We start from the raw sequence: 23,745 nt of genomic DNA, 5'->3' as shown, positions 1-23,745 counted from the left end.
TGTATATGTGTATACTCATTTCCTAACCGGAAACGATTAAATATGCTGAATCATTCAACCATTTTTCACAGGAACTATACAATTAGATTAACACATACTACGTACATGTGTGCGTATATTAATTAATTATTATAACGGCGGTGGTTGAACACATATTAACCGCAATAATAATAATAGTGAATTTTCTTTTGATGCTTTGGGGTCCATTACTCATACGCCCTAAGGGTCTCAAATGACACAAGACATTAATATACATTTAAATTTGGTTTTCAACAAGCTTGAATGCGTTCAATAGTGTGTGTAGCTGTGCGTGTGTGCTACAATATTGCGTTAAAGCGAATTGTTACTATTGCCATCACAGGCGTCATCAAAACCGCAAAAGCAGTGAAATCATAACAAAACGATAATAACTGAAAACTTTTTTATCCCACTAGGAATATGGATGAAAAGTGAAATAGACAAAGTTTCGGCCGGCTAGCAAACAAACTGACAGGCAAACAAAAATCACATAAATATAAATATTTGATTTTTTCACCGTTATGTGGTAGGAATTTACAATGGGACAGTCAAAACGTATCCCAACGGTGCACTCGTGTCTGTCTGTATGTGTGTTTATTGCGTAGCACAACAACTTTGTTGTTTGCGGTTGGTTGAATTGACGATTGGGGTTAAGCAATAACGGAAATACGTTGCAAACATTGCGCTGACTGCTTTCATTGGTTACGTCAAATAACCCAAATAATGGACAAATCAATTTATCTAATCGATATAGGGATTAATTTGAATATGGATGGGTTGGATGTATGAAAAAAAAACAGTTTAGATGATTTTTTAGAACACTTTTAATACACGTAAGTATAGAGTGCTTTTTTAGAGATGTACAATGATGCAATCGTTCTTTGCTGAAGGGTTTCCCCTTAACGCTTTTATAAAGATTTTTTTTGCATTTAATTTGTCATAATACTCGTAGTAGAAAATCTATAAAACAAAACACCCTTTATAAAGCACATACAAACAAATCATTGTTTTGACAGTATTAATCCAAAGAAACATCGATTGTTCTTGTGATATATGGTACAAACCAACAGGAGTATACCCAAATTACTTTACGCAACCAGTAAAGTCCAGCAACAACTTGCATCAAAAACAATTTCGCAATATTTCACAAATTCACCAAGCATGAGCAACAGCCACTCAGTGAAATATATTGCGTGTCGCCACTTATGTGTCCAGCTCCAGTTGTTCGGGTTAAGAGTGTCACAAACTTGTGCCAATGCTAACTTTTCAATAGGTACTTGCTTACTTTTAGGCACGTTTATATTAGCAGGAAAAACTCATTTGTATGTGTCCCCGGCACGTAGATACTTACGAATAGTTTTTGTGTGTGCGAAAAAGTTATTACCGTTAAAGTTTATGCCGCACACAATCGGGCACCTTAATGCGCATATGTGTGCACTGAGCTATCTATATATGGGTGTGTTCGTGTATATAAATAGTGAATGTAATGTAAACAGACTGTAGCAACTTAACCATGACACACCCAAAACTTTGAACCTCGCTGCATGAACAGATACATAATATTGTTTACATACAATGTACACTAGATATTAGAATTTTATCGAAATCCAAATATTTTTGGTTTTATATTCTAGGGTGAAATCTATAGTTAGGACTAAATATAATTTTTCAGCTTTCACGTCGATCATGTTGGGCCATATAGACCCGATATGACCAAAAGCTTTCAAATATTGTACATACTGTAAGCATCTATAGACTTTGAAGAAAACTTAACCCTCGATGATCATGCTGTTCGCATAGTTCGAAAGTGCTGCTAGTAACTCTTTAATTTGGAGGACCTGGATGTTTTATACTTTAAGCCATTGTTGTTCTTATTTCTAGAATATGTCATGCTAGCAATTATCGTTATTAAAATCATCGCCTTTCGCTGTCCCACAAATTTCAGTGCCACTCTAATGTGTATTTATATTTAATTGTGTCTATGTGATACGCTTCTCACAAAGCGCCATACGCGATTTTGTTATTACTATGCATTTAGGTAAAGTGGCTGGCGTGTACAGTTTCCAAAATTTCGTTAGTGCAAATTAAATTTTTACATGTCACTGAATATTTTAAACGATATTTAATTCAATTCACTGACCTACAGCTGTTGCAGTGTGTTAACCCAACATGCACACGAAGTCGAACTGTTGAGTGCTTTCAATTATTAAATATTGTACGTATCAAATGGTGTGCACATATGCGACACATATTTTGTATAGAAGTTTGCATTGTGTGTAATGAATTATAGTTTGTGATTAGTATTTTATATGTATAAAGCGGAACATAAGTACAAGTACACAATTGTATTTATAATTGTGTTTAATTTATGTGAATGTTATTTACACGTTCAAATTGAACTTATTTCATTCATTAGTTTCCATTATATGCTCATTAATTCTGATATTGTCAAATATTAATATAAATCTCAGCGAAACGTGTTCACTTAACTTCACTAAAATTGTATACTATAGAGTCAAATTTAAGAATTAAGTTTCTGTTTTGGATAATTGGATGTCAGAAGTTCTGAACCGATTACAACGATTTTTGACATCAAACCAGAATCTGTTGCAAAAAATTTGTATGACGGATATTCGTTATATTATTGACAATTTTTCGATCAGAAATAAAAATAATCGGAATAAAATAAATAGTAATTTATTCGGTTTAAATCGATCCAAAAGTGGGTGGTGTCATGTCCATATACAATTTTTGATCTTCTTATAGGTGTATTATAACAAACAATAAATATTCCGTTTTTGGCTAGTCCTGAGAGTGTAAATTGGTTCAAACATAGTTCTAAGAGGTAGGTGTGGTTAATATCAGACTATTCACCCATTCTTGGCCCCTTAAGCTTAGCGTAGCCTAATCGGTCACTGAGGTTAAGTGTTAGATATATTTGTTTGTATATATTGGTTGGCAAATTTCTCCCTTCCGCCTTTTTGTCTTTTGAATTTCGCGGCTATATTGTATAAAGCGCTACAGAGCTCGTATCTGGCAATACTATACATCTTTGAAAGGCCTTGACGTAACCTAAAAAATGACGCTATGCGTGATTAGTTTGGATATTGTGTTCAACAGTTATAGTCGTGTAAATATGGAGTTCACTAACTTCGAAATTCGCGCTATTTTAAAGTTTTCCTTCGTTAAAGGCAAATCTGCTACAGAAACGTTCCGTGAAATTAATGGTGTTTTGGAGGATGGTACTCTATAACTTCGAACTGCGGTGGAATGGTTCCGACGATTCAGAGTGGGTGAAAAAACCTGTGACGAAAAAACCTGATCAAATCATGGAAAACATCGAGTTAGACCGGCATGTGGCATCTCGTGACGTCGCCCAGGAGATGGGATGATTGTCGGCCAGGAAGGTTTTGCTGTGTGTTTGGTGGAATTGGAAGGGAATCATCCACTATGAGCTGCTCCCATATGGCCAAACGCTTAATTCTATCATCTACTGTGAACAACTGGACCGCTTGAAACAGGAGATCGACCAGAAGCGTTCAAAATGGGCCAACAGGAAGGGTGTAGTGTTCCAGCAGGACAACGCCAGACCACACATTTCGTTGATGACTCGTCAGAAGCTAAGGGAGGTCGGATGGGAGGTTTTATCGCATCCACCATATAGCGCGGACATATGGCCAAGTGACTGCCACCTGTTCCTGTCCATGGCGAACGCCTTTGGCGGTGTAAATTTGAACTCAAAAGAGACTTGTGAAAAATGGCTGTCCGAGTTCTTCGCAAATAAGGAGGGGGGCTTTCACGAAACTGCGCATACTGTAACACTTTTTATACATTAAATAAAGAGCAAAAAATCGGAAAGGAGATATTTGCCAACCTAATATTTATTTGGATATATTTATACTTATATGGGATACAAAAGGTTTGTTCTTTTCAGAGAGTTGTCTATAAAACAAATTCGGCTTTGTTCGTGGTACTAGGGCGTATAACATTTCTATATTTTCTGCGCAATTACTCGTACAAAAACGAGAATCGAATGAAAAAAAAATTGAGCTATTCTGAATAATTAATGGGCATGGCACTATCGCCTATTCAATGTCCATAAAATTGTGTGTCAAAACTTGGGAATATAAAATTTAATATCTTCCACAAATTACTTGAACAAATTCCGCCGAACAAAAAGAAAATTGCTTAGAAAAGCATTTAATCATGCATCACCTCATGCAGGATATATTAGATATATTTACTGAAATTCATATGAGTAACTGCAAATGTACTTCATTTAATACTTAAAAACCATTTTGTGGCATATTACACATGCTATGGCCTAACCGTTTACTAAATCACTTTGCTATGTTTTCATTGTTTTTGTACTTTTACTTCTATTAAAATTACAACAAAATTATTTTATAGTTTAACTTTTGACCATACGCAATTCGGTTGAAAATATCTGTACAGTTATTGTTATGAAGTCAGATTTTGAAGTATTTCCAGTCAACTGAAAACACAATGTAACATACATACCTATATACATGTTTGCATACATATATTTGTGCGTGTATCTATTTCAGGAACAATGAAAACAAAAACATTTCAACAGAGCAGCACTTTGCCTATTCAAAAGTGTAGCTTTCTACCAAAAATATGAATTATTGCCTAAAATAGCAAACTGAAGGCAGCCATAATAAATACAGCAACAACAATAATAACAAAATAATTGTGTAAACCACAGCAGTTTTCACTGTTAACCTTGAAGTGTTTGGGTGAAAGCTCGTCAAGTGACCATCAACATATAAATTACAATACTTTCACTAACTCATACATTACTACAACGATAACAGCAAACTTTATAGATGGACTTATTCATCACTATACTCATCACACTCATCATCATACTCACCAATAACGACGTACAAACAAAACATAACTCAATTCTCTTAGCCAGGCTTATTTTCATTTGTATATATGTATATTTGTATATGTGTATATGTATTTGTATGCAATATGAGAGTGTAATCCAGTATAACAAATTTTTGTGGTCAGGAAATTATCTTGCTGATTTTGCAAACTGTACGCTTAGATGGACAAGAGCAGCAACTAAGCAAAAGGCAGCGTTTGGAGAAGGAAGTACAATACAAGTGTAGGTATATATTTACCATAAGAGCAAAGTCGATGGTCGGTAACTAAGTTTGACCAAAGTTTTGGCCTTTGGCTACGAAACAATAACAAATTTGAGCTGAAACTTCTATTTCCTTCAATGCATTAGTTGGGATTTATTCGTATATGCAATCGGTATGATGTGTCCTCACTGAGTTTCCACTTAATCATCAGCTTTTGAAAAAGTAATAAACTTGGAGAGGATACAAAGTAATAACAAATAAACAGAGCGAAGCATATATTACTTAAAGTTCGCCATTAAGGATATAAAGGGAAACTGTTATGATTTCCTTAATGGAAAATGAAAGGAATGAACTATTTTTCTTTAATTGTATATATTGAATTTTAAAAATCAATTGTACTACCTTGAATAGTCAATAGAAAAGTAAAGTCCTCTCTCGACGAACCAAAATCAAACTCTACAAGTCGCTTATTAATCCCGTTGACGATGACAACATCCGATGAGACGACTCTTGGGGTTTTCGAGAGAAAGGTTCTGCGCAAGATTTATGGTCCTCTTAACATAGTCAACGGCGAATACCGCAGACGATGGAACGATGGGCTGTACGATTTATACGACGACATTGACATACAGTGAAAGACATTCGTTTAAACGCAACCTTATTTTTCATTTTTATCAATGACTTGCTTAAAGCAAATTCTATGTTATATTGCTTGCAGGGCTAACGGGAGTTTGATTGTAGTGCAAAAACCCAGGTTCGTTGTTGTTGTTATTTATAATGCAATTTTTTTAATAATATGATAAAATTGTTTTACTGGAAAAAACAACTGGATTGCTTCGTAAAACAAATAATTGGTATCTTTAGGTTAATTAAAGAGTAAAATTGTTTTATCATTAAATACATGTTTAAGATTATATCACAATTCCGGAGGAAAAATACCTCGGTGACTCAAAAAAGCTCAAATCAATATTTACCATAAAGAAGGTTACTGAAACCTGGAGATCGGGCACAAAAATGAAAGATCAGTCGTGAGCCATTTTTTTTTAATGTAAAAATTTTGGCGTGAAAAGTCCAACGAAGGGCAATGTAAAACTTAATATTCGCCTGATAAATCAAATTAATAATCAAACCCCTAAATAATTTTTGAACTGCAAAAAAAATAAAAGATAATTTGGGATTTCCAGTTACAACCAGGTATATTGTCCACATTTTACATAACAGAAATTGGTTAAAATGAAAGAAACCGGTGTGCAAGCCTGGTTGAAGCCTTATCACAAACAAGTGCACTTAGACTTCACCCGAAAACCCATGCAGTGGACAACTGAGATGGATGATGTTGTGCTTTCTGATGAAAAAATATTAAATTTAGATGGTCCCGACTCTTACAGTTGTTGCTCACATGGTATGTCAAAAATAAACTTTGGTGGTGGCAGCGTTATAGTTTGGGAGGCATTTTAATCAAGAGGTAAAACAAAATTATCCTTTGTGTCGCCGAAAATGGATTCAAAATATACACCGAAATGTTGGACCCCGCTCTCATTTAATTTCTGGATGACAAAATGTGTGAAGATACCATTTTTCAGCAGGAAAACGCTGCCATTCATGTTTCTAAGGAGTCTTTAAAATGGTTTGAGGAGCGCAATCTCGCACTTATAAAGTGCCTAGCGTGCAGTAGAATTCAGTGGAGAACATTTGGAGGAACATATCGCGCAAAATCTATGGGCAAAAAGTCCAAGGACTTCTTTATTGGACTGTATAAGAGCTCAAATTGGACTTTAAAGAAACTTGAGAAGATTTTGATCATAAGAAACTGAAACATTTAGTGAACTCGATGCCAAACCGTGTTTTTGAAGTTATTAATCAAAATGCAATATCAATTAATTATTGAAATCTTAATAAATATAAAATAATGAGACATTTAGTTGATGCGTTTAAACGAATGTCTACCTCCTTTTTATCATATTATTAAAAATGATACTGCATTAAAAATAACAACAACAACGAACCTGGGTTTTTGCACTACTCTTACTTAAAAAAAAAGACTCAACTGAAAATAATACAGAGGTCTTCGAAACTGTAGATTCTTTTTAATTGTTCTAAACAAATATTGTCTGCCCTCAACTATACGGTGTATTAGTTTGAAGAATGCACTAATAAAATCATAGGGATCATTTAGGTCCTGGAAGTCTATCCTGATATATGTCTTTTGATTATTTAAGATAAATATGAGGTTAAAATATAGGCAACTGGACCCAAGACAGCGTATATCATACTGAATTTTATTAAAGAAATACATATACGTCATTTCTGCCTTAGTAGAAAAGTATGGGTTATTTGTATGACAGATATGTCACAATGCGAAATGAATACCACCGACATAAGACGTGTTCCAAATTTTATTTAATTACTTTTAAGCAGCTTTTACTTTGAGTCAAGAGTGAATCCCACCTACTTTTTGCTTGATCTCAACTTTCGACCTTCGTCTAGAATTTAAATGGAGATCTTTATCTAGATCCTTTCAACATTGAATCTCTTTATTTTTTGTTTTAGCCGGGTGAAGGTGGTCTGATACTAATTAGTAATAGTTATATCATAATGGATCCTTTCTTTCAGAGCTAACATGTGCACAAAATGTTGTGAAATAATGCAAATTGTATTTATTTTCTATAGATACTACTCGCATTATCACGCTTTCCATACTGCACAATCATTTTGGGAGCACAATCAAAACCATCTCACGCAACTTTTCAGCAAGGAGGCTGCAATATTCATAGCTTTTATGCGTCATTTTCTATGCCACAACAATTGTTTTATCAAAACTAAAGCTCTATGGTGCATGCAACAATAGAAATGTTAACCATCAACCTTAATAACAATAGTCTAAATACCGAACAATAGTCATAGCTATAAGTGGTGGGTCGGAAAAGTGGTTTACCGCCATAAATGGTCAATGTTTCGCCGAAGGCTTTCAGTTTATGTTTATATGTTTGAACCGTGGTTGAAAAGGCAGCGAAAACTGCAACAAAGCCTAAAAAGTCAGAGTGTTGCAGACAAATATTGTATAAATACACGCTGACTTCGCTACATAGTAGAAATAAAAATGAATTGTAAAGGCTATAAATATGTTTGTATTAATTTGGATAGTATATTATTCTTCATAATATGTACATACATTTATGAACGGGAAAAAGTATATTAACTTTAAATGAATGAATTCGTTTTTGGGGGGATGGTTTTTCAGTCACTTCTCATGGCTGTATTATAAGGATAAGACCAAGAACCGATTTATAGCTCAATCCTGATGGATTTTTTGAGCTATAAGGGCTTGATATTTACGTGAGGAACCAAAAAGTTCGGTACCGTTTACTTCACCAATAGCCTTAACATGGGTTTAATAAACGTCTTTCTTAACGTAAAAACGGTTCGTGATATTGACTTCACAGGGTGAGATCTACAGACTTATATCTTTATGATTCTTCGAATAACTACGTTAAGTGTTCGCAGTTAAGATTTTATCTGATTTTAAAACTGTGAAAAAAATTCTTGTAGGTTGTTGGCAATTTAAGCATATTTAAAGTGCTTATATTATTCAAATGAGTTTTGGTATCATTCAATTTCCAACTTATTTGTATTTTAAATTTTAAATTTATATAATTCCAAAGTAAGTAAATAAAACAAGTAAGGAAGGGCTAAATTCGGGTGTAACCGAACATTTTATACTCTCGCAATTTATTTATTTAACTTTATTTTTTATATTATATAATACACAATTTGACCCACATATTCGTCATACATATTGTATAAAGTCCATTGAAAGTTGGAAACCCTAATATTAGGTTAGAAGTACCGAGGTCCTCATGTTCGATATATGGGGCCTTGACAACCTATGGTCCGATTTCGGTGGTTTTTAGAATGGGGCTGCCATACTATAAACGTAGTATTTGTGCAAAGTTCTGCATCGATATCTTTACTATTGCTTACTTTATATATTGTAAAGTAAACGATTCAGATCGTCTTCAAAGTTCTGGTATATAGGAAGTAGGCGTGGTTGTGAAGCGATTTGGCCTATTTTCACAACATATTATTGGGATGTAAACAAAATATTAGTTTCAATGAAATCGGTCGAGTAGTTCTTGAGATATGGTTTTTGACCCATAAGTGGGCGATGCCACGCCCATTTTCCATTTTGTAAAAAAATCTGAGTGCAGCTTCCATCTGCCATTTCTTATGTGAAATTCAGTGTTTCTGGCGTTTCTCGTTATTGAGTTAACCCACTTTTAGTAGTTTTCAACATAACCTTTGTATGGGAGGTGGGCGTGGTTACAATCCCATTTCCTCCATTTTTTGGACTGTATAAGGTAGTACCTAAAAGAAACTACTCTAAGAAAGTTTCCTTGATATACCTCTAGTAGTTTGCGAGATATGTACAAAAAACTTAGTAGGAGGAGGGGCCACTCCCACTTCCCCAAAAAAATTACATCCACATACGCCCCTTCCTAGTGCGATCCTTCATACCAAATTTTACTTCCATTGCTTAGTTATAGCACTTTAAGTGTTTTCGGTTTTCGCCATTTTGTGGGCGTGCAGTGGTCCGATTACGCCCATTTTCGAACTTAACCTTCTTATGGTGCCAAGGAACACGTGTTCTAAGTTTCATTAAGATATCTCAATTTTTACTCAAGTTACAGCTTGCACGGACGGACGGACAGTTAGACATCAGGATTTGAACTTTTCTCGTCACCCTGATCATTTTGATATATATAACCCTATATCTAACTCGTTTAGTTTTAGGACTTACAACCAACCGTTATGTGGACAAAACTATAATACTCTCGTAGCAACTTTGTTGCGAGAGTATAAAAAAAACAAGAAAGGAAGGGTTATTACGTAGATTAGATTCAAGTACTTAATAATTTTAAATAAAAAACAAAAACAAAAAAAAAACAAAAAAAAATTAAAAATTTTAAGAATACAAAAAAATTAAAAAAAATATTAAAAAATAAAAAAAAAACAAAAAGGGATTAAATGTCTGCTACGTCCACGTCGTCAATCCTGGGTTACGCTAAATGCAGATAATAATACTGCATAAATCAATGATTTTTCATCATGTTCTGAGTTGGTTTTTTATTTGTAGCTCATACAAATATTGCTGTCCCAAAATTCCCTTTGGGGGGTAAAAAGGTAATGAAATAAAGAACATTTTAAGATATTTTCGATAACAATCGAAGGGGGCATAAAAGGTTAAAAATTCAAAAATTTTTTTTTTCATTTTTTTCTGAGAAATATTAATTTAAAAAATTTTACGATACACAGTTTTAAAGTTTCAGAAATTCTGTACAAAAAATTCACATGGTGTTTTAAAATCTGTTCATTAGTTTTAAAGTTATGGCGGTTCGAAAATTTTTTTTACAAAACACTTTGGCCCTTTACAGTATGGCAACCCTAACACCATACTTTTATACTCTCGCAACAAATGTTGCTAAAGAGAGAATTATAGTTTTGTTCACATAACGGTTGTTTGTAACACCCAAAACTAAACGAGTTAGATATAGGGTTATATATACCAAAGTGATCAGGGTGAAGAGTGGAGTTCAAATCCGTATGTCTGTCTGTCCGTCCGTCCGTCTGTGCAAGCTGTAACTTGAGTAAAAATTAAGATATCTTGACTACCACTGCCACGCTCACAAAATGGCGAAAACCGAAAACACATAAAGTGCCATAACTAAGCCATAAATAAAGCTATGGAAATAAAATTTGGTATGAAGGATCACACTATGAAGGGGCATATTTGGATGTAATTTTTTTGGGGAAGTGGGCGTGGCCCCGCCCCCAAATATGTTTTTTGTACATATCTCGCAAATCCAAAGAGCTATATTAACCAAACTTTCTGCAGTCGTTTTTTTAACCATTTCTTAATACAGTCCAAAAATGAAAGACATCGGATAATAACCACGCCCACCTCCCATACAAAGGTAAGGTTGAAAATTACTGAAAGTGGGTTAACTCACTAACGAAAAACGTCAGAAACACTAAATTTCACATAAGAAATGGCAGATGGAAGCTGCACTCAGATTTTTTTACAAAATGGAAAATGGGCGTGGCGTCGGTCACTTATGGGTCAAAAACCATATCTCAGGAACTACTCGACCGATTTCAATGAAACTTGGCTTGTAATAGTGTCCTTACATCCCAATGATATGTTGTGAAAATAGGCCAAATCGCTTCACAACCACGCCTACTTCCTATATACCAGAACTTTGAAGACAATCTGAATCGTTTACTTTACAATATATAAAGTAAGTACTAGTGAAGATATCGGTGCAGAACTTTGCCAAATACTATGTTAATAGTGTGGCAGCCCCATTCTAAAAATCGCCGAAATCGGACCATAGGTTTTTAAGCCCCCATATATCGAACACGAGGACCTCGGTGCTTCTAACCTAATATTATGGTTTCCAACTTTCAATGGACTTTATACAATATATATGACGAATATGTGGGTCAAATTGTGTATTATATAATATAAATAAAGTTAAATAAATAAATTGCGAAAGTATAAAATGTTCGGTTGCACCCGAACTTAGCCCTTCCTTACTTGTTTATTTTAGGTTTTACATATACTATAAGATATATCATTTTTTTCAAGTGGCTTTTTTTCCAGAGAATGCCTCATATACAGTAGTTTTCTGAAATAACGAATATTCGTTTTAACGAAAACCGCTTATAACGAACAAGCAAATTTGTTCAATGAGTACCTTAAATAGCGAACGTCGGAGATTTGTAAGTACTCGGTTTAACGAACAACATGAAGAAAACTTATGAAGAAAGAGAAAAAAATCAAATATCAGCGAACCAGAATTAAAAATAAAACTTGAAAAAATTTAGAAGAAATGTGCAAATTGAAAAAATTTTTAATTTTATAAAAAAGCTTAAAATTATTAATCAGCACCAAATTGAAGTAATTGATTTCACTCATTGCACGGAGACATATTATAAGAAGAAAAATATTTCTTCAAATTATCTGAGAGACTCACTTATATTTTCAGAAAAAAATGAATTCGATGCTCTGAGGTCCTCATGTTCGATATATGGGGCCTTGAATACTTATAGTCCGATTTCGGCCAGTTTAAGAAGGGCGATATCACCCTATAAGTGTAGAATTTGTGCAAAGTTCTGTTCCGATATCTTTACTAGTGCTTCCTTTAAATATTGTAAAGTAAACGATTCAGATGGTTTTTGACCCATAAGTGGGCGGAACTACGCCCACTCTTCTATATCATCTTTATAATAAAATTTAGCGTTAGTAGTTTACAAGATATGTAGAAAAAACTTAAGGGGAGGGGCCACGCCCACTTTTCCAAAAAATTTACATCCAAATATAGTGCGATCCTTTGCACCAAATTTTACTTTTATAACTTAATTTATGCCTTAATTCTTTTTGGGCGTGGCAATGGTCCGATTTTGCCCATTTTCAATACTAACCTTCTCAGGGTGTCAAGGAACATGTGTACCAAGTTTCATCAAGATATCTTAGTTTTTAATCAAGTTATCCATTGCACGGAAGACATCCGGATTTCAGCTCTACTCGTCATCCTGATCATCCTGATAATTTTGATATATATAATATCTAACTCTTTTATTTATTGGTGACACAAACAACCGTTATGTGAAGAAAACTATACTACTCTCTTCAGCAACTTTGTTGCGAGAGTGTAAAAATGTTTAAAGGGAAAATTTGTAAAAGCAAAATTATTGAGTAACATTAGATAATATTTTAAATTATATTAATAAGTTGCCCAACATTTTAACAACAATTAGAACAACATTTGAGTCTGCAAAAACGGCTGCAGAAGTTCCAAAGCTAGAAAATTTAAAACACTTTAGAAACAGTTATTTCATAATAAAATTGAAAGCGTCGGCGTTGTCTGCAGCAAAGCTATTTATCTAATTTTACTGGCACAATGACTATGCGCTTATGTGAGCACATTCACGCACAACAACCTACTTATGCCCATGTGAATTTGCATACTGAAATACTCACACATACACAACAACACACACCGACCAATCGCTCATCTGCCGCCAACACAGCGCTATCTACCTACCACACGTATAGAGTCTACAAACTGTGGACTATTGTGAGGCAGTGAGAATAAGTACTTTATTATACATGTGCGGCTGGTAAACTGTCTGCCGAAATAGCAGCAACAACAATAAACTCATTTCTCATTTACAACGTTCCAGCATCGCTTTTTCTCTTTTTGCCTTTATTTATGCATTCTAGTGTTTTCATTTTTTGGCTGAAAATGGCGAATGATATGCAGAAAATAAGAAATATATGCGATAATAATAATAAAAAAACAAGCGAATTTTATGAGAATGGTCAAGTAGACTTATGCTGTCTGTCAGACACACCTGTGTGGCGTGGAAATTTACTGTCGAAATTGCAGAATCACGAGTGTTTACCACGGTGTGTTTGTTTGCCATGTATGTATGCCTGTATGGGTGAATATGTGTATCCAAAGGCCAACAAGTGTGCTTGTTAACATTTCAGCACACACGCGTTTATATGTATGTATTCAAATTCATCTTCGCTCATGCAAACCTGCATATGCCGCGCACTCAAATGTGAGAGCTAAGAGAAATGTAAAAAATGTTAAAATACCCATTAGGAATATTAATTTTTTATGTTACTGCAAGGATTTATGAGTGGCAATGTTTGTGGTTAATACGGGTATACTGCGAAAGGGAGGCACTAAGAGGCTAGGAATGTCTTAGATGCTAAATGTGCCAACTTGTGGGCGTTGCAGATATAAATTTATAAATCTTGCAACACTCTGCTGATATACATCAATGTGGATAGTAGTGATATGTAGGTGTTTACCAGCTATTTGATGTTATATTTATATCTGCCATAAATTAGTATGCTTTTAAGCGCCTATCTGTTACTACAAACTTCACATACATATTTGTTAAAGAATTGTTGCTCAACACGATTGTTACATGGTTTTTCAGTGTCTAATAAAGGTTGATACAAAGTGTTTAAGAAAATTAACATATAAGCAATTCACTTAAAATTTTCAGTATTCGTAAACTTCCTGGAAAAAACGTGTGTCTTGTAGTGTAATTTTGCGCCTCTACCATTTTTTAAAAACTGATAATTTTTCGTTCGCTTTTATATGATCCAACAGTCAATTCGGTGCACTGCTATTCACCAGTCAGCCATTACCGTACACACTAATGTTGAAAATGAAAGATTTACCTAGCGTGTTGTATAGCATCCAGATTGCGGGCAATAAGTCCACACAAACTTCCATACTAAAGACTACATATGTACATATACATTCAGTCAAATAAGTATCCGGAAATTCTCATTTTAAATTTTCTCGCTGAGAATATTTCACAAATTTTTTTTTTTCTCAGGTTGGCACAACTGTCAGTCACTATTCTGTAAATTTTTATACTCTCACAACAGAAGTTGATAAGAGAGTATTATAGTTTTGTTCACATAACGGTTGTTTGTAAAACCTAAACCTAAACGAGTTAGATATAGGGTTATATATCTCAAAATAATCAGGGTGAAGAGTGTAATTCAAATCCGGATGTCTGTCTGTCCGTCCGTCTGTCCATGCAACGGATGAGTTAAGTAAAATTTGAGATATCTTAACGAAACTGGCACAAATATTCCTTGGGATCGTGAGAGGGTTGCTTTAGCAAATGGGCAAAATCGGACCACTGCCACGCCCACAAAGTGGCGAAAACCGAAAACACATAAAGTGTCATAACTAACCCATAAATAAAGTTATAAAAGTAAAATTTGGAATAAGGCATCACATTAAAAAAGGGGCTTATTTGGATGTAATTTTATTGAGTAAGTGGGCGTGGAACTGCCCCCAAATCGGTTATTTGTATATATCTCGCAATCCAATAAAGCTATATAAACCAAACTTTCTTCAGTCGTTTCTTTAAGCCACTTCTTAATCAGTCCAAAAATTAAAGAAATCGGATAATAACAACGCCCTCCTCCCATACCAAGGTTAGGTTGAAAATTACTAAAAGTGCGTTAACTCACTAGCGAAAAACGTCAAAAACAAATTTTTATACAACATGGAAAATGACATCGCCCACTTATGGGTCAAAACCCATATCTCAGGAACTATTCGACCGATTCGAATGAAATTCGGTATATAATATTTTCGATGACCCCCTGTGGAAAATGAATGAAATTGGTTCACAACCACGACAACTTCGCACATAACTCAATTTTGAAGTCTATCTGATTCCTTCACTTTATAAGATATATTTACATAAGGAACCAATGAAGATAGCGAAATAAAACTTTACACAAATATTTTATATGATCCGTGGCATCACTTGTGAAAAAATTGTCGAAATCGGACTATAACTTTTCAAGGCCCCGGATATCGAATTTGAAGAACTCACCGAAAATAATTTTTCACCGAAAATATCGGTAAATCTCTCAGATATCTCAATTTAATTCAGAGGAAATCGTTTTCTTCTAATAGTTTGTCTCTGTACCAGAAATGGTTAAAATCGTGTCATAACTTCACCTAATCTCATATAGCTAATTATAGGATTTTCAAAAATACGATGGTCTTAATAGCTTATAAATCGGTTAATATATGAAATATCTTAGCCAAATTAAGTAAGAGTATACTCAGATGTATGTTGGTGTTGAAAATGAGTGAAATCGGTTCAGTAATTAATCAGCCTATATACTATATATGATGATTTTCGTTTTTCTATTGGACTTTTTGCCGAATATATGGATCAAATTTTGTGTGATTTAATAAAAATATAGCAATAAATTGCGAGAAACTAAAATGTTCAGTTGCACCCGAACTTAGCCTTTCCATACTTGTTATTGCTATTTGTCAACCTTTAGTGTGCGTTTGAGGTTTTTATATGTCTCCCTTTGAACGATTGATACCAATCGTAAACTTAATTTTTTTACATAGTTGAATCACCAAATGCTTTTCCAAAATTTCCAACGTTTTGGCACAAGAAGCACAAAATTTCACATAAACTATTTGTTCAATACATATTTTTATCCATTTAAAAGTATTTCCGGGTACTTATTTGACGGAATGTATGTATGTCATATCTAGTCATACATACATCTGTAGTGATATAACTAAAAGTAATTTCATGGTGCTCTTATTTCATACTGCCCGTAGCGTTTTATTGTTGACTTACTGGCTGCAATGCTTATCCGTGACCGGTCGCCAGGCGTTCACCTGCTATGCGCTAATGTGCACACAAAACGACGTAAAAAATCAACAAATATACACACATGCAATCATTTAGCTGTAAAACACACTGACTAGTTGGCGCTCAGCGGGTAAATTGTTGATTATTATTGCACATTCGCGTGTTATCATACATGTTCATATGTATTCGCGTGTGTGTATTTATATAAGTGTATAAGTATGTGTGAAAACCAACGACTCATGTTTTGAAGCCATGTACATTACAAACTCTGGCTTAAAATTGGTGTACGTCTTTGGATATCTGCATATCTTGTACTACTGTAAAGAAAAATCACTGTTGTATATTTGTAACATACTCCAAAGTTGTAGTCCAAACGATGATGAAAGTTATGCTATTACACATGTATGTATGTACGTATACTTAAATATGTAATTATACATTCGTAAATTTCAATTAGGGAAATGTCCAGTAAGGTTTTGGGGCGATAAATTCGTTAACAGCACAGGAAATTTCTTACATTTTCAAGCATACAACTATAAGCATAAGTTGCTAAATACCGATGAGCTTATATGCGGTCAGTATGTCTGCCATTGACATCCGCTGCGAATGACTGATATGCGTTTATTGGCCCTGTGTCATGGCCATCATAAATATCTCTCATTTCATCGCTTTCCACCGAACGCTTTGAGCTAACTCACATGTGTTCAAGTTAGCCTTGATTACACTACCAATCAACTGCAAACACACATGTGTAAGTATGAGCATAAGTGTAAACATAACTACTAGTATATATGTATAACTTTATAGATATGGATGAGATGCCACATTTTGTAATGCTCATATGCCTTTATATTCTTGTGATTTATGCATTTTAAGGGGCACACCTAGTGTCAAATTTCAAAAAAATATTTTTTTTTTTTTGTTTCATATTTCGGTAGATTGTAGATGATTGGCGTTGCAACCGTTTAGCCGGTTATAGCCGAATCGACGATAGTGCGCCACTTCTCTCTCTCATTCGCAGTTCGGCGCCAGTTGAAGATCCGAAGTGTAACCAGGTCGCTCTCCACCTGGTCTCTCCAACGGAGTGGATTCCTTCCCCTTCCTCGGCTTCCTCCGGCGGGTACTGCATCGAACACTTTCAGGGCTGGAGTGTTTTCGTCCATTCGGACAACATGACCTAGTCTGCGTAGCCGCTGTATTTTTTATTCGCTGAACTATGTCAATGTCGTCGTATAACTCGTACAGCTCATAGTTCCATCGTATGCGGTATTCGCCGTTGCCAATGTTCTGAGGTCCGTAAATCTTGCGCAATATTTCCTCTCGAAAACTCCTAGTGTCGTCTCATATGATGTTGACATCGTCCAAGCTTCTGCACCATAAAGCAGGACGGGAATGATAAGCGACTTGTAGAGTTTGATTTTGGTTCGGCGAGAGAGGACTTTACTGTTCAATTGCCTACTCAGTCCAAAGTAGCACCTGTTGGCAAGAGTGATTCTGCGCTGGATTTCGAGGCTGACATTGTTCGTGTTGTTGATGCTGGTTCCCAGGTATACGAAATTATCTACGACTTCGAAGTTATGACTGTCAACAGCGACGTGGGAGCCAAGACGCGAATGCGCCGACTGTTTGTTTGATGACAGGAGATATTTCGTCTTATCCTCATTCACCTCCAGACCCATTCGCTTCCTTATCCAGGCGGGAAAAAGCAGAACTAACGGCGCGGTTGTTGCTTCCGATGATATCAATATCAACGGCGTACGCCAGGAGCTGTACACTCTTGTAGAAGATTGTACCTTCTCTATTTAGCTCTGCAGCTCTTATAATTTTTTCCAGCATCAAGTTAAAGAAGTCGCACGATAATGAGTCATCTTGTCTGAAACCTCGTTTGGTATCGAACGGCTTGGAGAGGTCCTTCCCAATCATGACGGAGCTTTTGGTGTTGCTCAACGTCAACTTACATAGCCGTATTAGTTTTGCGGGGATACCAAAATCAGACATCGCGGCGTAAAGGCAGCTCCTTTTCGTGCTGTCGAATGCAGCTTTAAAATCGACAAAAAGGTGGTGTGTGTCGATCCTCTTTTCACGGGTCTTCTCTTCGCATGGTGAATACCAGGTCCAATCATTTTGTTGACCTTGGGCTTTAGTCTTTCACACAGTGCTTTCGATAGAATCTTGTATGCGATGTTTAGGAGGCTTATCCCACGGTAATTGGCGCAGATTGTGGGATCTCCCTTTTTATGGGGCAGAGCACACTGAGATTCCAATCGTCAGGCATGCTTTCTTCCGACCATATTCTGCAAAGAAGCTGATGCATGCACCTTATCAGTTCTTCGCCGCCGTATTTGAATAGCTCTGCCGGTAATCTATTGTTCTACTTGTTCTTCAAGCGGGTAATTGCTATTCGAATTTCTTCATGATTGGGTAGTGGAACATCTGATCCATCGTCATCGATTTGGGGATTCGCCATATCCTGGTGTTGTACTTTCACTGCCATTCAGCAGGTCGGAGAAGTGTTCCCTCCATAATCCCAGTATGCCCTGGACATCGGTTACTAGATTACCACCTTGCTCTCTACATGAGGATAGATTACACCTTTAAAAATAACATATTACAATTTCAAATCGATATCTCAAATAGTTTTTGAGTTATAGCAATTTAAAGAGCAGCCGCTCGGTAACAGAGAAAACGATCATTTTATCTTTAAATGCGTTTTTCTCGAAACAGCATTTTCCGAATTTGCTGCAGTGATTACTCAAAAACAAATGATCCGATCACTATCAAATTTTTTTACATGTTCTATATATAGTTCTCCGTACAATGACCTATCGATTTTTGATCTGATCAAAAAATCGAATTTTGGCAGGCCAAAAAACGACCAAAATTTTGGGTAAAATTCTACTATTTTTTTTTAAACGCCGCCATATTGACAATTTTTGATTTTTTTTGTGGTAGGTCATTATACAGACAATATTATCAAGTGTAAGGAGATTTTTTCGTTTTAGATTTCATCCACGGAGTAGGCCGAAATCACTGAAGCAGTGAAGGACCTTTTTTTCGCGCCGTTGGAGATCGACTATAACTGAAAAAATATTTGATTTCTTTTTACACTAGGTGTGCCCCTTAATGAAAAACGAGATCCACAATTGAACGTCAAGTAATCGCATGAAATCTCTGCACGCCTATAGTATGTATGTATAGGTCTACATGTAAGTATATAAAAGAGCACATAGACAATAAGAACAGCCCGACGGTAAAAGGTTTATTTTTAGAGTTATAGAATTTACAATGGGGTTAGCTGTTAAAGTGAATATACATATTACACAAATATTTTTAGTATTCTTAGGAATGGATTTCAAGGTTTTCAAGCATACTGACAAAGTTATTATTTGTTTAATATTTCTTTATTTTATTTGAAATAATAGCTTATAGCTCTAAAAGAACACCCTATACTAATGCAGTTGGCGTAGGCAAATTGTAGCGTGCTACTCAGTTAAATCAAAATTCCTTTAAAGTACATATTAGCTTTTGTCCAGTCTTCAATTTGATGCCATGAAGTGCACATGCCACTTGATGTACAGTCGAGAGATGCATGGAAAATTCAAACACTTATGTACCCAACTATTTGTACATGTGTGTATGTATGTCAATGAATCCGCTGGCTAGTGAGCATGTTTCTATGTGTTAGCTATGCACATATTTCATGAATGCATATTGTAGTTTATGTGTTCTTTCTTCATACTCTTCGGCACCTGTTCTGCCATTGTGCACATCGAATGAGTTTAATGGTTTCAAGCTATTCCAGGAAGCTTTCAATCAATGCTTTTGCCATATGGTTTTAATGTGAATTGGTTTTAAAATTTTGTCTTTCACTCTAAATTTAGTTTTTTTTTTACAAAATTGCTTGACAGAATTCTATATGTCCTAATTGCTACTCCAGGCAATTGAGAAAACATCATAAAAGAACATGTCAAGCGTAATCCAAAATGTCATAAAGTACATTGTGGGCAGCAAAAAACATTAATTATGGTTATTAGTAGTATATTTTCCCCTTTAGTTATTAACTTTATACTCTCATAATTAGTATTGATATTTTATGAAGAGAAGCAAATTTATTAATCCTCTGATATCGGCAGACTATAATGGCAAAGTTTCTGTTTCATAATTTATTAGACATTAATAAGTTTGTAAAATTTAATAGAACAGACAACAAATATGTGTATGTATTTATTTCTTTTCACCGGGAGCCATCTTAGCTTTCAACGAAGCCGGCATCTCTGGTGGTGGCGGGCGCGGTATACGTAGTGCCACTTTTACACCATCATATATGAACCATTGAAGCGCGGTCAACGTGCCAATCATTATTATACGTGGCACCAAACCACCCCACATACCCATAAATCCCAGCGATTTTGCCACATCCAAAGCGGAAGCACCTTTAGCTTGATTTAACTTAGAGACCACTACATCGGCAGGATGTGAAACAACAGCACAGAAGACACCAGCTATATAGCCCGCTGCAAATGTGACCACCAACTGCTCGCCCTTGCTACACTCAGCACGCGGTTTTGGCACTACATACTTATAAAGCAGCTCCACTGTTAGTTCGAAGCAAGCGAATTTCATCATTGTATAAGGTATCTGACGCATCCATAACGGTACAAGTCCCTTATAGAAAGCTGTAACACCCTCATCTGCCACCATTTTTGGTATTGCTTCACGCATCGTCTTGGCGAAACCTTGTGTCGTTTGCATTTTCACCTTAACGGCCTCCATGGGCGATAAGGCGATATCGGCGAAAAATTCTGCCGAAGCCGAGGCAACCAAATATATATACGTGCGATATAGGTACGCATTTTCATCGCCCAACAGCTTCGCATAGTAGACTTTGAAGAATTCATATAAACCAAATTTGAATGTACCCTGTGCTGAGTAGCCAAGCAAAGTGGGTGCCCAGCCTCTGGCCAAACCACGTACACCTTCCTCCTTAATGGTTATTTTCAAACCATGTATCAGATTTTTGTACTTAGCCTTATCGACTTGCAAGCGACACTTGACCAAATCCAAAGGCGTAACCAGCGTGTGTGTGGCGCCGCACGAAATGAGACCACCAATCATGCACAATTGGAAATACTTGAGACTGCCAAACTCGCAGGACTCCTCACCGGCCGCAACCGCAGCGGCCATCAAATGACGATACGGTAAAAATGGCGTTCGCAAAGGTATTGCCAGTTGTGTATCTCCTTTTGCTTCGCATTTTACCGTTTGCACCGGCGACCGAAGTAAAATATGTGCGACGGAATCAAATAACGCTGACAGCATGCCGTTTTACTTTTTTCTTCGCAATTTATTTAAGTAATTCACACCGATCTCAGGAAATTGGCGTTTGAAGAAAATAACTTTTGATTTAAAAAATTTTTGAAAGCTAGCTGTTGTCGTCACAAAATAATTTTGTGAAAGGGCATCCGAAAATTCACTTTCACGGGTTGATATTAGAATATTTCTGAATTTATTACAAGCTAATGCAACCCTGTGTGATAAAATATTGTATATCGATTTTTATACTCTCGTAACAAAGTTGCTAGCATCAATGACATTTGGTTTGTAATATAAAATAGGACAAATTCACAACCACGCCTACTTCCCATATACCACAACTTTGAAGTCGGTCTGATTAGTTTACTTTACAATATATAAAGTAAGCACTAGTAAAGATATCGGAACAGAACTTTGCATAAATACTGCATTTATGTATAGTGTGTCAGCCCCTTTCTAAAAATCGTCGAAATCGGACCATAAATTGTAATGGCTTGCTTCTACACTAAATTACACATCTGTTGGATGCTCGCGAATTTCTACTCCTTTTGTAGTGTGATTTCCTTATACGAAAATTTTAGAATCCTCTTCTAGGTCTTAAGTCCATATCGAGTGGCTATCGGACTTTTGCCGAAAGATCTGTCATTATAATATACAAATGTCTGAGTTTCAGTACCTAATCTAGACATAGACCAATATACCAATTAAATTTAATACCACAAAAAAATAAATGCAACGGTAGTCTTTGTCTATGTTTTATTATTTAAAAACTTAAATACATTTATGATATCATCGTTGATTTGTTGAATAACTAAAACTGTACTTTTGATCCATAATGGAGAGTCGATACTTGGGGAACGAACATTTCTCCATTGAAAACCCATTATGTTTATGTATTTCAAATTCACCTATTATCTTATAGCCATTAGTTTATGCAAGCGACTTCTTTGCTTGGTAGTGAGGCCTTCGAATAGCCGTCTAGATCTCGACAACTCACAACGATTGTGCAATGGCGGCCATAGGGCAGTATAGCTGAGGTGCCTAAATCCAATGGGAGTTTGAGATAAAATACATGTGATGTTTATGTACATATTAAATTGTGTGAAGAACTATCAAATTATAAGAAAGTATAATAGTGATTCTTTATAATAGTGGGAACTTAAGCCAATATGTACATATTGTTAAACTAAGCCTTCATAAGGGATGGCCATCTTCCAGTAAAAGTAATAATTATATACCTTTGAAGACTTACTACCTCATAGGCGGTCGGTTGGGCGCTAAGTAATGATGCGATTTCGTGTTGAAATTGTTTTTCGTATTTGTTCACCGCTTCTCTATAATTCATCAGACTGTTAAACTTACTAAAATGCAAAGTTAGAGAGATATATAAGTAATGAAACGATAATATACAAATTGTTCGCTAACCTGAAAAACTCTTGTGTAAAACTTGGATCACAGCTCGGCAAGTCCCTGGCATCCGCCTCTTTATAGTTACGCGGTGGGTCCACATTTATGTCATCCATCAGTTGTTGAACAATTTCTGTGTATTTTTTTTTAGGCGGTTCTGCAGTTATGTATATGGAAGTCAAGAAAATGCTACTAGTTCTTGGAGCAACTTCATCCTCCATAGCTTGATACGATACGCGAGGATTTTCAGCATCTAAGGCTACACTCAAAACCGTTCGTCTACGCCCCGAAGTAGTTGAACGTCGAAAGGACATTTTACACTGATTTTGTTGCTTCCAAAGCGCGTTAAAAAGTACACAAACAATTTCAATGTAAAAAATATATAAAATATGTATAAAACATTAGCTTATAAATTGCGTAAAGTCAACAAGGCATTCAAAAAGCACACTGACTACATTGACAACTACGTGGCAAAGAATACTTGAATCCCGTGAACAGTCAGTTATATAAGTACATATATCATTACTCAACAGAATTTTATAATTCTAGTCGAAAAAATCGAATGTCTATTTTGTTCTCTAAGTTGTAGCTTTGATCTCTTATTCAATTTCAGGGAACATTGACATTTTGTGTGAGCTTGTTGGACGTCTGAAGTTGT

At 35.6% G+C, this 23,745-nt stretch overlaps 3 protein-coding genes across 4 annotated transcripts in view; all 3 read right to left on the bottom strand.

Moving 5' to 3' along the window:
• Nucleotides 1-23,745, bottom strand: part of LOC128924111 (uncharacterized) — a 521,511-nt gene that overhangs the window by 221,009 nt on the left and 276,757 nt on the right. The gene's annotated exons all lie outside the window — the stretch shown is intronic.
• Slc25a3_2 (phosphate carrier protein, mitochondrial) lies at nt 19,697-21,834 on the bottom strand. Its single transcript, XM_011196621.3, has one exon. It carries the CDS (start codon nt 21,684-21,686, stop codon nt 20,592-20,594), a length of 1,095 nt encoding a protein of 364 aa, XP_011194923.2. The 5' UTR covers nt 21,687-21,834; the 3' UTR covers nt 19,697-20,591.
• Nucleotides 22,420-23,571, bottom strand: LOC105220203 (uncharacterized). 2 transcript variants are annotated; one of them, XM_011196620.3, is made up of 3 exons: nt 23,106-23,567; nt 22,919-23,041; nt 22,420-22,721 (listed from the first exon to the last, which is right to left on the bottom strand). In XM_011196620.3, exons 1-3 carry the CDS (start codon nt 23,399-23,401, stop codon nt 22,592-22,594), a joined length of 549 nt encoding a protein of 182 aa, XP_011194922.2. In that variant the 5' UTR covers nt 23,402-23,567; the 3' UTR covers nt 22,420-22,591. The 2 variants fall into 2 exon arrangements, with proteins under 2 accessions (XP_011194922.2, XP_028901515.2); XM_029045682.2 differs by having other exon boundaries at nt 22,580-22,721; nt 22,933-23,041; nt 23,106-23,571.

Source organism: Zeugodacus cucurbitae, chromosome 2 (assembly GCF_028554725.1).
Source record: "Zeugodacus cucurbitae isolate PBARC_wt_2022May chromosome 2, idZeuCucr1.2, whole genome shotgun sequence".
Classification (NCBI taxonomy): Eukaryota; Metazoa; Arthropoda; class Insecta; order Diptera; family Tephritidae; genus Zeugodacus; species Zeugodacus cucurbitae.
This window is presented reverse-complemented; position numbering and strand designations above follow the sequence as displayed.

Bases quoted from the DNA above. Each gene is read 5' to 3' on its own strand.
- Slc25a3_2 (XM_011196621.3), bottom strand. From the start codon at position 21,686: ATGCTGTCAGCGTTATTTGATTCCGTCGCACATATTTTACTTCGGTCG.
- LOC105220203 (XM_011196620.3), bottom strand. From the start codon at position 23,401: ATGTCCTTTCGACGTTCAACTACTTCGGGGCGTAGACGAACGGTTTTG. The intron at 23,042-23,105 runs GTTAGCGAACAA...TTTGCATTTTAG, and splicing joins TTTACACAAGAGTTTTTCAG to TAAGTTTAACAGTCTGATGA. The intron at 22,722-22,918 runs GTATATAATTAT...CATTGGATTTAG, and splicing joins GAGGTAGTAAGTCTTCAAAG to GCACCTCAGCTATACTGCCC.